The sequence below is a fragment of the Colias eurytheme genome, chromosome 4 (genome assembly GCF_061535395.1).
Source record: "Colias eurytheme isolate Ceu_HAF_F1 chromosome 4, ilColEury1 Martin Lab GWU primary, whole genome shotgun sequence".
NCBI lineage: Eukaryota > Metazoa > Arthropoda > Insecta > Lepidoptera > Pieridae > Colias > Colias eurytheme.
This window is the reverse complement of record NC_142983.1, coordinates 9,073,864-9,089,669: the sequence shown is the minus strand read 5'-3', so window position 1 is coordinate 9,089,669 and position 15,806 is coordinate 9,073,864. Positions and strand designations below refer to the sequence as shown.

The window sequence follows — 15,806 nt, the reverse complement described above, 5'->3', positions numbered from 1 at the left end:
AAACAGTATATTATTTTTAATTCAAAATCGTTCTGTGTATAAACGTTAGACTAGGTATTCAGCTTGTGGGTAGATAATGTTATATTTATGCTATCTTAGTTCTATCAATTTCGATATTATCTCGATGCCGTAAAAATATTTAAAAGCACGTCTCAGATAACAGGTAATTATCATATGGTTTATCTTAACTTGAAGACACATTTATATTAAGTTGTATTTATGTATTAATAATTATATGGATATTATAGCAATAAGGTAGAACGCTATAATTAGTATAAATCTTCTCTTATCATCGGTGTTTATATACGCTAATAAAAAGTGACAGATTACGTAAATTCATATAAGGAATAGCAGTAGAACAATTTTATTATTTTAATGTAGCTTGTACAATAGCATGGATGATTTAATTGTCCATTTTTGTATGAACAATAGGTGATTATGATAGAAAGCAAGACTCCGGGAGGTCATTGTATTTGGTCCTCAGGTTATCGATGTATCGATATCAATTATATATCGATTCAATCAGCTAACAAGGAACCATCTGTTTTCAATTAATTAACGCGCCATGATTCGAGATCTGTTAATGATATTATACGCTTTTGTTATGTGCGATTTTGGGCAATCCTAATCGATTATTGTAATCGAATAAAACATCGATTAAGTGGAGTATTAATCAATGGTTGTAATTTATCAAATTAAGGATTGTAACGATTATTCAAACGGACTATTAATATCTTATTCTTCACACTACAACTTCGGTTAAGTTAAAGTTAGAAATAAAAAATCATGCTGCAAATATATATTATATATTCATGATATTCATGATAATATTATGTAATTGACACTGTTTAGGTACCTAATTATTCATTTGATACATTAATAATATCATTATGATCGTTATAAATTATAATATTTGTATACCTATAACCTCCTACGCTGTAATCTTCTTATATATAAAAATGAATCGCAAAATGTGTTGGTAAGCGCATAACTCGAGAACGGGTGGACCGATTTCGATAATTCTTTTTTTATTATATTCCTTGAAGTACCAGGATGGTTCTTATGTAGTTAAAACATAAATGCGAAGCCGGGCGAAGCCGGGGCGGACCGCTAGTTGCAAATATATTTTTTTCATTGACTAAAAAAATAGCTGAGAATTTTGTTTAAATTACCGTAAGTTTCATTCAATAAAGGATTGTCCAAGTTTGAAGAAGCGTTATCAAGCTTTCTTATCCACGGCGCGTTCATTTGCAATGCAGCCTTACCTCCATATATAATTACGTACACTATTGAAAGGTTCCTATTAAAGATACCACTTTTAATACTGCCATTATATTTAATGCAGTTCAATATGGTTCAGAAGTAAGTGCTGTAGATAAGCTACTTTCCGTTTTGTTACTGTTTTATGACTGAGATAATATTTTAGCTTGATTATGAACAATTTGCATGCTCTTATCATTTGCTGTAATAGTCTTTATGTTATCTGGTTTTATCAAGTCCAGAGTCTAGTTTGTTACTGAATGGCGATCGTGGTCTGCGTGATTTTTATATTTTTTATATTTGTTTATTTTTTATTGATTTTAGTGTTTAAATGCTCCTTGGCTTGTACCGTGATAGAAGTGTGAAATCTTATCTTTAATCAAAATAACTTTATGTATAAAAATAATGTTATTTATTGGTTGTGATAATAATAAATATATTGTAAAATCAATGGGTGTTTTATTTTTAATGCTTTGTCATAGGTAATCTATGCATTATAATTATTTATAAGTCATAAGTGAAGAAGGGAATTTTAACGTGTTTCATATTAAAATATAATCTGTAATGAATTATCGTATAGCAGTAATACTGTCTTTTGGTCACATAATTATGTTACTTTACATTTTTACGTTTTGTACAATAAAGCATAAATAAATAAATAATCTAGTCCAATCAAGTAATGGAGTAAATCTTCACACATTCTAACGAGACTTGAAATGTACAAACACACAATATAAATCAAACGTTGATTAAAATCAACTCGCGTGCGCTAAATATTCATAGTTATCTCGCGCATTATACCATCCACATGAATAGCTAAAGACCTGAACCGCTGCTGGGTATTCTGCATAACATCGTCCAGACATAATATATATCCGCTCCTAGTGTTTATGTTGCCCTGGTACTTGGGGATTAATCTTTACTCAGTATGAATGATGATTGCGCTGTATGAAACACTAAAAATGATTTTGTTTATTTTATTGAATTCAAATTGAATATATACAATAATACAAGGATTTTTTTATGTAAAGGCAAGCAAAGGGGCAGATGGTCCACCTAATGTTAGTGTTCACCTCCACCCATAAACAATTGTAACACTGCGTGAAACAGGTGCTTTACCGGCCAATACTAACCTTATTTTAACTCTAAAATAATCATCAGTTGTAGATCAGTTCTCTATCTTAATCTTAATACTATTATAAAGGCGAAAGTTTGTAAGGATGTATGGATGTATGGATGTATGGATGTTTGTTACTCTTTCACGTAAAAACTACTGAACCGATTACAATGAAATTTAGCACACATATAGAGGGTACCTAACTTGGATTAACACATAGGATAGGTTTTATCCCGGAAATCCCACGGGAACGGGAACTATGCGGGTTTTCCTTTGAAAACGCGGGCGAAGCCGCGGGCGGAAATCTAGTTTACTATAATTCGTAGCAAATGTCGATAATTTCCCTTGGCGACTTAAAACCGTATTTTAAATAAAAACTAATCCGAAGATAAATAATTCTTCCGACAAATCACCAGACAATATGCCTGTAAAAACTATTTTCCATATGAAGTTCATCGTCCACTGAAAAAAAGGCATGTGACGCAATCCACGGTGAAACACGTAATTATCTCATGAACTTTCGCTTTTGTGTTCAAACAATGTGCACTTCTAATGTGGTAACTTATTCGTTTTTACTTTGTATTGTTTAGAATGCTGCGCCATAAACATTTGTTGGTAATAGTTTTAGCCGGAAAATAGTGAGAAACTGTAGTTGATTAAATTGGTTGTTTGATGATTCTCTTGTCAATGAAGCTCTTCAATTAATATTGAGAAATTATATAATACTAGAGGTCCGCCCCGGCTTCGCTCGTGGTACATATTTCGCAATAAAAGGTAGCCTATGTCCTTTCTCGGGTATCAAAATATCTCCATACCAAATTTCATGCAAATTGGTTCAGTAGTTTAGGCGTGATTGAGTAACAGACAGACAGACAGAGTTACTTTCGCATTTATAATATTAGTATGGATTTCACTTTTGTAACATTGTTTAAATAGCGTGTAGCGGGATTCACTTCTGAAATCGTCCTGCGTGTCCACTGTCCATAGCGCAGTGCTGTCCAATATTTATTAAACACAGAAATGGAAAAAATAAATAAGTATTAAAATTGAATTTAATTAAAATTGCACAGGCGACACAAACCATTATAATCTAAGCTTTTATTGTTAATCCCATACTTTTGAGAATTTCTTCATTATTATTTCTATAGAGTTGTGTGTCTCTACGAGGTGTGCAGTCGGTTGTACAAACAATATATGTATATACATAAATATCCTCAGTGGTATCTTCTTCTTATATATAAAATTCTCGTGTCACAATGTTAGTCTGCATACTACTCCGAAACGGGTGGACCGATTCTCATGAAATTTTCTGTGCATATCGGGTAAGTCTGAGAATCGGCCAACATCTATTTTTCATATGTACTACGGGCGAAGCCGGGGCGGACCGCTAGTCTTATATATAAAAATGAATCGCAAAATGTGTTGGTAAGCGCATAACTCGAGAACGGCTGAACCGATTTCGATAATTCTTTTTTTATTATATTCCTTGAAGTACGAGGATGGTTCTTATGTAGAGAAAACGTAAACATGTACCACGGGCGAAGCCGGGGCGGACCGCTAGTTGTTGATAAAAATACTATTTTGATACAAAAGTCAGCAATAGATTTTCATTTCATTGCGAATTCAATGAGCTTATAATTTACAATCATAAACGCGTTCTCACATCAATAATTACACACGTTCTAATAGACGAATCACGAAACTATTTTAAGTATGAATAATATTGCTGTATGCTTACTTAGAAGCATTCATTTATTAACATTCGGACGTTCTGATTTATTAGTTTTTTATTGGAATGGATGTGATGGATAAATGTGTTCAAGAGAAAGTATTATTTTTGCTATAGCATAGAGCTTTTAATTCTGTTTGTATGTTTGTTACGCTTTTGAATAAATCAAGACATGATTTATGTTTGGAGGAAAACTACTAATAATTATTAATTACAGAAATGATACCAGGAATTGTAATACAAACAGTCTCTACGATAATACAAAGGTTACAATAACAGATTTATAAAGCCTATATCAAATTGCCGAATTAATAATCTATGTATTAAACTATTAACTAATATTATAGTTACCGTAAAGTACCCATTTTCAACAGCTAACATCAAGAACTACGCTTTTGTGTTTAATAGTCCATTAAGGGCCGATTTTTCAATGCTTGGTTAAAACTTACCCGTCTAATAAAGTATTACACGTGTGATTACACGATAACATTAAAATGTAACTTGAAAACTTTCAAATACGGGCGTACAGAATATATTTTTATAATGGTTGTTTAATACGTTATTCGACGAATAATATTTATCCAAGGATTGAAAAATCAGCCCTAAACGTAGGAAGCTTTAATAGAGGTATAACGTCACGTTATATTCAAAGCGAGAAGCATTAATAAAAATGTTGAAAATTTGAGTGGAGTTTCGTGAGTCAGCAGTTGGTTTCTTTCAATAAATATTGTTTACTGAAATAAAATAATGTGTGGTGTATTACTATAATAAAATTATTATAAGGGTATTGTAACTCCAAAATTATTCACAGTATCACATGTCATCGCACGATAATTACTTCATTTCGTGAGCAACGAAGCTTATGATATAATAACTTCACACGTTTTCTTCTCTTTGTGTTTCAAACAAAAGAATATCGTTTGTTATTTTCTAAAATAATTTTATTATGGATTATAAAACCGCTATGATAGCTACAATTTTGAAATTATCTCGATTATTGTGTTTGTCTTGTTATAGCCGTGATTATTGTCAGCGTTTTAGCGTAGATAACCTTTCTATTTTTTAAACACATAATTTACATTTATAGCTTGTCATAAAAAACATACAAATAAATAAATATTTCAGGACAATTTTCACACACGGCACGATCTGATCCCATACTAAGTTTTCGCTTGTGTTATGGAAACCAGATGGCTGATAAGCATACACATAGGTATAATTTTAAATAAATACCTAAATAGATAATTAATACCCAGACGCGGAGAAAACATTTATGTTCATCAAATCATATTAAAATATCAATCAGGAATGTGGTATTCAAAAAAGTAAAAAGTGGAATTAATATATTACTTTGTAATTTTTGGAGGCTTTTGACTACGACTATAACATAAACGGCTTCTATCCAGACACATTAAGTCCTAACTTTTTATCATTGGTATACAAAAAACATGTCTATAAAAGCAGACAATCCATACTAATATTATAAATGCGAAAGTAACTCTGTCTGTCTGTCTGTTACTCAATCACGCCCGAACTACTGAATCAATTTGCATGAAATTTGGTATAGATATATTTTGATACCCGAGAAAGGACATAGGATAGGTTTTATCCCGGAAATGCTACGGGAACGGGTTTTTCTCTGAAAACGCGGGCGAAGCCGCGGGCGGAAAGCTAGTATACGATAAATACAACAATGACCTCAGAAGTAAGTAACCCGGAATTAATCATAATAACCATTCCCAGCTTAGAACTCAATCTACGGCGTTCAAAGCATCGACTGTGGTATTATTATAAATGGCCGTTGTCAAAATATCCCAGACAATTGTAATTAGGCTCTTGTATGGAACAAACTGTGGCCGTAATGAACGCGGTGCGGACGCGTGCGTTCAGATGTACAAAAAGCTACCAAGGGTGTGAGTCATGCGCTTAAGCTTTGTGTAGAGATTTGAGCGTCTAGATGTCTGGTGTAATCCATACTAATATTATAAATGCGAAAGTAACTCTGTCTGTCTGTCTGTTACTCAATCACGCCTTAACTACTGAACCAATTTGCATGAAATTTGGTGTAGAGATATTTTGATACCCGAGAAAGTACATAGGCTACTTAGGGACATAGGATAGATTTTATCCCGGATATCCCACGGGAACGGGTACTATGCGGGTTTTTCTTTGACTGCGCGGGCGAAGCCGCGGGTGGAAAGCTAGTTATTAATATTTTAGTAATTTAGAGTTCCTATGTAACGTTTGGGTAAGATATTGAATACAGTTGGTTTTTCGTAGAATTATGGTTTGCAATTGCATAACACTATAAATTGTAATACAACATTGTGCATATAAGAATAACCTAGTGTTTGTGGAGTATTTTGTTTTCTTCTCATGATTTTTTTCTAGAAGTTGCTAATTATCCATACTGCATGTTAAAATTATAATAATATTGTAGTTTATCGAGTTTTCAGAAGCAACCTTGAATAAATGTGTGAAAAATGTTAATAGGTACATAAAATATCGATTAGGCATAATATGTGTAGCATTGATAATTATTTGAAATGTTAATATGATTTTTCATAATATATTTTTATTAAATACCTTTTAACTTAAGAACTGAAATTAAAACATATACATGGGTAACATGTTTGGTGGAAATTGTTATAGTTGTATGTTTATAGGGAAGATAGATATTTCTAAATTCACTATATTCCGGGATTATATTTTCGCTACCTCTTATAACACGGGACAAACAACAAGTGGCGTTCTCAATAAAAGGTTAACGAAGTGAAATTAATTACAGATCCAATAATATGAATACAAACACATTTTTAAATTCTCTTCGCAGTATAACACCTATACATTAAGGAAATTTTATTATGAGTATGTTTAGATTAAAAAGTATTTTGAAGATTTTCTTTACTCATTTTTCAGTAAGAATTTTATTTACAAGGATAAGGAATTCGCACAGTTATAAAATTTAAACATTTTTCCCATTAATAATATTAATTACACATTTAGAATAAGTAGACGAGTAAGACTAAATATAGAACTTGCAAAGTTCATGTGACCTTAAAACTACATGAAAATGTAATCAGTTTTAATTACTAAAACATAGCAATCGTATTTTTGGTATTTATTTTCATATAGTTATATGGGTATATTTAAATTATTGCAGTATCTAAGCGGATTCGGAAAGAGATCGAGTTTTACATGACTTTGGTGAAAAAAAAAAATTGTCGCAATTTAAGCCTTAATTACTATATAAATTGGTTTTAATGTTATTGACACTGGATTTCTATCTAATTGATATTTTATTATATGGCACGGATTTTAAAAGGCTTTTAATAAATGTGGGAAACGCAAATGAAAGTTGAAAAAAAACAGGAACTGTCTTTTATTTATAGTTGTGAATGTTATTTATAGAAAAACAGTATGTATTTTTAATTACAATTTGGCAACTATGTTGATTAGTAATAATTAATGGGATGAATTTGCTATTTTTGTTTTAATTATCGTAATTCAAATTAAAGCTAAAATCCATTAAACTGTAAGTTTCGTACAGATTTCGTATTACAGGGTGGAATAAAAAATTTCAAAAAACCTATAGAGACATACTAAATATTCTTATCTTCTGATGCACTAGGTAAAAAATAATAACCATGCTTATTGAACTATGAAACAAAATATATCTGTTTATGGCACTCATGTGACACAGCTTTATTAAATAACTAGCTTCCGCCCGCGGCTTCGCCCGCGTGGTGTTTTGATAAAAGGTAGCCTATCTTTCTCAGGGTCTAAACTCTAAAGATTGTCTAATGTCTGTGCCAAATTTCATCAAATTCGGTTGAGAGGTTTAAGCGGGAAAGCGTAATAGACAGACAGACAGACAGAGTTACTTTCGTATTTATAATATTAGTAGGGACTAGTAGGGATATGAATGAATGTTTTGGATGAACGTTCCTACACCCCATGAAAATTGTTGCAAAAATTACCGGTACATACTTTTCCTCTTTGTTTTACACCTTTGCAAAGCGCTGACGCAAGAAATAACCTTAAAACACTTGTCTCAAATATTGAATTATAGTAATTAACATGTACATATTCCTACACCAATCGTAAACCAGTTTATTTTGGTGAAAGTTTGTGCATGCCTCTAAATTGTAGGCATGGGCTTCCGGCCAAATGGCTTCCAATGTTATAATTAATCTCAACTAATGGAATCTTTGTTTATGATTTGATATTGTTTTTCCTATTAGAATATTACTGTTACTTATTAATAGAAGTATGAAGATATTATAACTGATGATATTATTATTATGATAACTTGATCAAGGTAGTTATACAGGGTGTCCCTCTATTGGTATACTAAGCGCGAAGGAAATTGTAGTTTTGCATACACTGATCATGTAACAAATACTTAAACAACAAAATTACGTCAAAAATTTTTTGCTAAATTTTTCCTGAAAATTCATGTTTTCTTCTCTTCGCTTAGCGCAGCCGGCATATTATACCGTTTCTCTAATGTGAGCATTTTGTCTATGAAAACAAAATCTTAAACGATAGCTCACGTGCGGGTGGCAAAGTTGGGCGGGTTGTTTGTTATGGGTGTACAACATAGAGTTTTAAAATTCATCTATTTGAAAAAAAATGCGTCTGGAATTTTATAAGTATTTTTACTTACTCAGCGTATGCAAAACTATAACCTCCTTTGAGCTTAGTATACCAACAGTGGGACACCCTGTATAAGGTAGATGTATTATGAACATTAAAATAGGTAGGTACCTATCTACTTACTTGTATAATATGAATTTCTCACTTTGCTTCACTGCGTAAAGATTAGTTGTAGATAATAATTCAAACTACCTACCTAAAATAATAATTATAGGTAGTTTAAATTGTAATATTTTCAGGCATTGTAAATAAGTGCAGATAAAATTATATGAAAATTTAACTGTGATGGGTATTTTGTTCATTATACTGTAGTTATGATAAAAATATGACAATAGAATTGAACTTGGCTAATTACTCGATATCAGATCCATGCGAATAATAAATTATGTGCATTTAAATTACCACAATAAAATTATGATGATTAAGTTTAAATATGGACTGCTCTTTATACTGGAAACTAAATAGCATAATTTGTGTGACGAATATAATATCTTCTATCTAGATGAATAGATAATATGAAATAGATACAAGCGACTCTCCGCAAGTAGAGAGCTAGCTAGCTATCAAATTGTATACTGCAAATGAAATGTAAAGAACATTATAACATGTGAACATTATATCAACTAATATTCACGATCGTCGTATTTCGTAGATACACAAAAAAGTCATTTAAATCTGCTAGTAATCAACAGGCATCTCGCGCAGCGTTCAATTCGCGTCAATCGATTTCGATCACAACGCACCATTGTAAAACAAACAGCCAGAATCGAATCTAGTTTTCAAACAAACAATCATGCGGTTATAACATTATAGTAATTCTGTGATTATTGATAAAAACCATCCACTCGCTAACCGAGGTACGTGAGTTGGATCAAGTCTAACTGAGGCACTGCGGTTTGGTATTGCATATACTTTTATTTCACTTGGAAATGTAATATAGTTTCGCGTTTTTTGTATAGGAAATGTTTAACGTAATATCGCACTTTTTTAATGTTTATAGAAATCTTTCGTAATGGAGTTTCATGAAGAAAATTGGATAATGTTGTTCATGAAAATAATGTTGATACTAAATATCCTATCATCACTACATAAAACAGAGTCGTTTTCTCTGTTTGTATGCTTAAATCTTAATTTCTTAAACTACATAACGGATTTGATGCGATTTTTTTAGAGTGATTCAAGGCAGGTTAGTAAGTATATAATTTATTAGGTTTCAGACAAAGCGGGTGAAGCCGCGGGTGGTAAGCTAGTTACTCTATATTCACGTTCAAATTTTTATTTGAAACATGCATTACGCGGCACATTACTTTTTGGTCTATGAACTTTTTTACAATATTGTATTGTAATATAATATCTCTATTGAGTGTCAGTTTATTTAAAAAAAACATCTATTTTTAAATCTGAACATTTGTAATATTAAATTAAATGGTAACGTTTTTTATTCCATGTTTCCATTTATAATAATTAAAATAATAAATCTGAATGCAGGTTCACACATGCTATTATGATCTCTTCAGGGCTGAATAGATCTAGACTATCGTAGATATAACCTTGTTTTAGTACAATACAATCTATCGAGAGAGGTTTCCTACAAAAACTTTTACTTGCACAATTCTTATGTAAGAAAATTCCATTGTAGGTACCTATATAAATGAACTGAAACAAGTAATTTTTAATTTTAAACTCACACATTGTGCATTTTAGACAATCCATGTTATGTTCAATAGTTTATAGATTAATTGACCTTATAGATATGCATATTATATTATGTTTAATAGATGATACGATCATAATCAATTAAAAAGACTATTATACAATTTTGTTCTCTCTAAAAATATAAATTATTATCAATTAAATTATAACATAATAATTAATATTATATATTGTGACATATTAATCGGATGCACAATATTATGCATCGTAATCAATTCCGTATGACGCATTTCCTTTTACAACAAAAACTGCATAAAATTTAAATAAAACGAATTATGTCAATCGGAAACACTTATAATTATTATACAAGTGATATTTTATTTTTTATCTGTGATATAATGTTCACACGAGGTCTATGGGAAAAGATGTTAAATTTATGGTGTCTAATTAATGAATGGTATACATTTCACGCTTTTCCATTAAGCTTTTGAATAACAAATAAACTTATTATTACTTTTTTATTTACGCAATATAAATATAAATATCTATGTATACATATAAAAATACCTATAAGTCGTGTTAGTTACTCCACTTATAACTCAAGAACGGCTGAACCGATTTAGCTGAAAATTGGCAGGGAGGTAGTTTAGAGCCAGGAGAAGGACATAGGATGCTAAATATGTACCACGGGCGAAGCCGGGGCGGACCACTACTTGTATTTTTTTCATAAATCACAATCAATAAAGGCAACATAAATATTCCATTCAATAATAAATCATTGTAATTATACAGTCAATTTGCATCTTATTGTAACACCCTAATCCAATTTATTTTTGAAATAAGATAAGGTCACACAACATTGTATTTATATTATGTCATTAGATTTTAATGTGGATTTATTCAGTGGCATTTATGTATCTTGTCATATTAATCTAATATGAAATTAAAACATTTATCGCTTTATTACCTGTTTATTTGTTTTGTATTTGTTTAAAATTAATTTAGCATTTCCAAAATTGGTTTTAAAATTGTTGACAGTTTTTATGTTTGTATTTAATTATTGGATGACACTTATATGAATTATAGTGCCAGTCATTCACAAAAATACTAGTCGTTGTTGAAGTAACGAAAAATGGTACTTACATCATGATCTGGCACGTACGAGTAGACATGGAGCTTATCAATCCTTATCGTGCCTTGGAACGGATACAGTAGCGCACCCCTCTGTATTTCTGTGGATGTCCACACGCTGACAGACGCCTCCCGACCTCGGGCACCCCCTGGCCTCAACGCCAGGCTCAACTCCTGCGGAATCAGTACTAATGTCTCCATCTTACTGGCACATTCCAAAATCAATCGAGTCCCAAAAAAAAGCTCAGTTTCAACGCGTCATAAATGAGTAATCACAGGGAATGCGACTGGTCTCGTTCATCACAATTAATGAGCATAAATAATTTATCGGGAACGAAAGGATGTCTCGGTTATCGATGTCGCCGATGTGATCGATCGTCCCGAGGAACGTCGCAATAAATTACACAGTCCTCTAAACATGTAACACTGATTTTTCGGTAAAGTTCGTTCAACTTTACCGATACTGTCCGTATTTTAGAACATTACCGATGGGGCGGTCGCTACGTAGGATGCGCGCGCGATCTTTTCTGAACGTGCACTGAAGGAAGCGCTAACATTGACCTTAGGCACGGCCGTGATCGCGTTTACAGTTCATTTTTTGTTCGATAAAAAGGAGAGAAGTAAGGCCCTACCGCGGTGCAGTGCAGGTTTGGTGCGCAATGTTGGGCCTTATTGGCTTGGAATAGGGTCGTTCTCGAGCGCATGATCGGGTTTGTAAGACGTGGAGTAAGGTGCCCCCTCCATAGGCGGCACCTGCCGGCTCGCGCGCCGCCCGACAGTGCGCTAGAGCCTTCGCACCGCGCACCTGATTCCAACGTCTTTTTAATGCTACCTGTTGTTTTTTATTTTATTTTGACATCTGCTCTAATGCTTTTCGATAACGTGCCGTTTTATTAGGGTTCTTTGTATGTTTAATATGGACGATACGTTCGGTTATGGTACAATAACAGGTATACGTTCAATTTTATACTTTGTAATTTAGTTTATGATGAAATGTGTAGAATTTTTTATTTTTTTCTTATTTTGGTAATTATTTGCATTCAATAATTTTTTTTTCTTTATTTTTCATGCAATTAAAAATGTAGAAAAATATTTGTGGTTGAAATTTTTATTATTTTCTTTATACATTTCTTACATTTTCAGTGCACATAAATTTTATTGAAAATAAATCACTCCTAAATTTTTTTTCAATAAAAATTTTGTTGATAATTTAAGTTGTCCTCTTGCCATTAATACCTATTAAAAAATCTATAAATTGTCGGCTCTAGATTATATTTATGAACAATATTTGAATAGGCACTGAAGTAATACATTTTATTATTACACATTCAAATTATTTTATTTATAAGTAGGTATATAAATTTTTCTTAGCAGAATAAAAATTGATGAAATAATAATTTGTTAAAAATTGTCATAATAGTATGTACTTTTAATGTAGAATCTCAAAATAGAAATAAAAAGTGCAGTGAATTATTTAATTAGAAGTAATTTAGATATTGCCCTAAAAAACAGTCGAATTTAAAGCGTTGTACCTAAACGTTCGCAGGTGATTAAACCATCGACAGAAAATATAAGTATTAAGTATATAGATTATTTTGAAAACAAAGAATCTTATAAATATTCATGGACTCCAGTGGTCTAAATACCTAATAGGTATTTAGCTCCAAAAATCGTGATTACACTTTTTTTTTGGGGAAACTAATTATTTGGTAGGTAGGCATCACCACTTTTTTCCAAATAATATATAGTTTAATGACTCAATGAAAAATTGAATTGGACTCTTTCAAAATATTTATTCATATTTTATTTATGATACTTCTTATTCTAATCATAATGTAGAGTTATTATAATATGGCACAAGGAACAGAAATAAAATTGAAATGCCATTTTACCGGTTAGCTAAAGTTAAAAATTCATTTATGGGCCAAGGTATACATTTTTACAACAGAATTCCTCATAGTATTAAAGAGTTTAGTAGTGCTAAATTTAAAAATTATGTAAAAAACGTATTAGTTCAGAGAGCCTTTTACAGCATTAAGGAATAGGTATATTATGGAGTATATGGACCCATGGAGGGTTGTCGCGTAAAAACCACATTACAGTTCTTTGGCATATTATGATAATATACAGTTACATATTATTTTGTAAAATAAAATTGTAATACTGACATGATTAAAAAGAGCAACTATGGAGTTTCTTGCCGGTTCTTCTCCATAGATACTGCTTTCCGAATCGGTGGTAGGTGTTAAAAATATGTAATGACGTTTCAAAAGTGCTTCTCAAAAAAGTCTAATTGAATAAATAAATGTTTGAGTTTGAGTTTATAGAGTGGCTCTACCTATTTAAGTTCTTGTATACATTTCGCGTGCTCTATGCATTTCAAAGCTTATGAAGGAAGTAGGATTAAAGCTAAGTATGGATACATCATTAATAAAATATCTCACAGATTAGTTACGTAGCTATACATGGTTATAAGACATACATACGTCAGTGCTCGTCTGAGTGCGGTTAGCGCCAGGTGTGTTTAGGTCATCGACATTTTCTGTATCATATACTCGAGAAATCGCTGATTTAAAATGCACTTTATATCAAGTAACTAGGGTTCAAATTCGAAATGCAATGCATACGATGGTCCTTACCCGTACAGGACATCAGTATTTTTAATTAGCATTCATTTATATCGGTTGCTTAATTTTGATACTTTTTGTCGGAAGATTGCTCTTTTTATTTTTATAAGGTGTGTTGTATAACCTATTGTTATTAAATTGTATGGCGTAATATTGTCGGAATGTCGATTTCTCAAGAAATTTATAATGTGATGGTATTCAAAGCTGCTTAAAAAATAGGTATAGGTATTTAATTTAAAAACGTCTAACTATATTAGCAAAATACGTAAACTAAGGGACCTTCTAACATATCGATATTAAACGATTAAACAAATCTTCATAGACATCCAAGTAAGATATAAAATAACAAACTAAAAACTAAGTCTTTTAAAAATGGTCGACTCTAGAGTACCTACATATTTTATAAAAAAGTCATCTAGGCAGATATTACTAAATACTAAGAATTTATAGGTATAGGTATGCTAAGCCCGTTTTATTTTACGTCACCACATTATTGCTTTTTAATTAGATAATTGCAATGTTTTAAATGCCAGTAGGTAATGAGAAGATATTTTACCCCTTGCATTAACAGCTATCGTTTTAGTATTTTTTTGTGCCCATTACATTGTAACTTGATGTACGTATTCCATAGGGAATAAGTAAAATAAAATTTATCACTCGAATAGTCATGTCGGATTATAATACCTATCTATTATAATCTCCTGAAATAATTATAATAAAATCAAAAACATGATCATTAATAATTAATTGACATGTAAAATCTTATTTAGAATAATATGAGTTTGTTTTCTAATTCATTAAATAAAAATGTAGAGTTTTAATTTAATACAGGAAGTAGGTCTTTAACGAATTCAAAGCTATTTGGGACTGAATCAATAAACGAATGTAAGTAAAACTCGCTACCTCACTACGATTAGGTACGGTCTACTTTTAAAATGATAGCTCCCTTGTCAAATACCTATTTTTTCCCGAAATATGTAATAATTAATTAATATTTTTAACTTGACCCCTTTCATAACTTGCTGATAGTGTAGACCTTGATAGCCTTGGCACTTTATCAAGTATAAAACATAATTTGTATTTTTCACATGCAGATAAACTACCTAAACAGATCATATTCAGACGCTGTAAAATCAGTCATAAAATATCGATTTATTGTAGTGAAACTTTAGGCGCGTTGTGAGTAAAATTTCAAGGTTGCGTCATGGCAATACCGTCACGTTGAAGCAAGGTGACAATTTGGTATCTTTGAATCTTGCCACAGAAGTTTCGCTTTTGACACATGTGCTCGGCACACACGCTCTTTTTTATTAACTTTGTAGATCTAAACAGAGGATCTAAACATACTAGCAGCCCTTAGAAATATAACCCACCACATCGAACAAAGCGCAAAAAGCTTTACAGATTAACATTATTATGTATTAAAAAATGTCATAAATCACACGGCGAGCTTATGGGCGGGGCCGCTAGAGGGCGTGGCGCGGATCGACCCGCCTGCGCGTGCGTGCATTACCGAAGTATTGTTTAGTTTTTACGTGCCATTGGCTGGATGTAAGCTCTGTTTGGGCATTGTTCAAATTGAGACGTGATCTGTGTTTGCTGTGGATCGATGATGTAGATTGTAGAATGT

General features: G+C 31.7%; 1 protein-coding gene across 1 annotated transcript in view; it reads right to left on the bottom strand.

Moving 5' to 3' along the window:
• LOC149909136 (uncharacterized) overlaps positions 1–12,089 on the bottom strand; it is a 53,240-nt gene extending 41,151 nt beyond the window's left edge. Inside the window, exon 1 of the mRNA XM_090120238.1 lies at positions 11,562–12,089. Coding sequence (XP_089976364.1) covers positions 11,562–11,750 — 189 coding nt within the window. The 5' untranslated portion in view covers positions 11,751–12,089. The remainder of the gene's footprint in view (positions 1–11,561) is intronic.
• Positions 12,090–15,806: the final 3,717 nt, after the last annotated feature.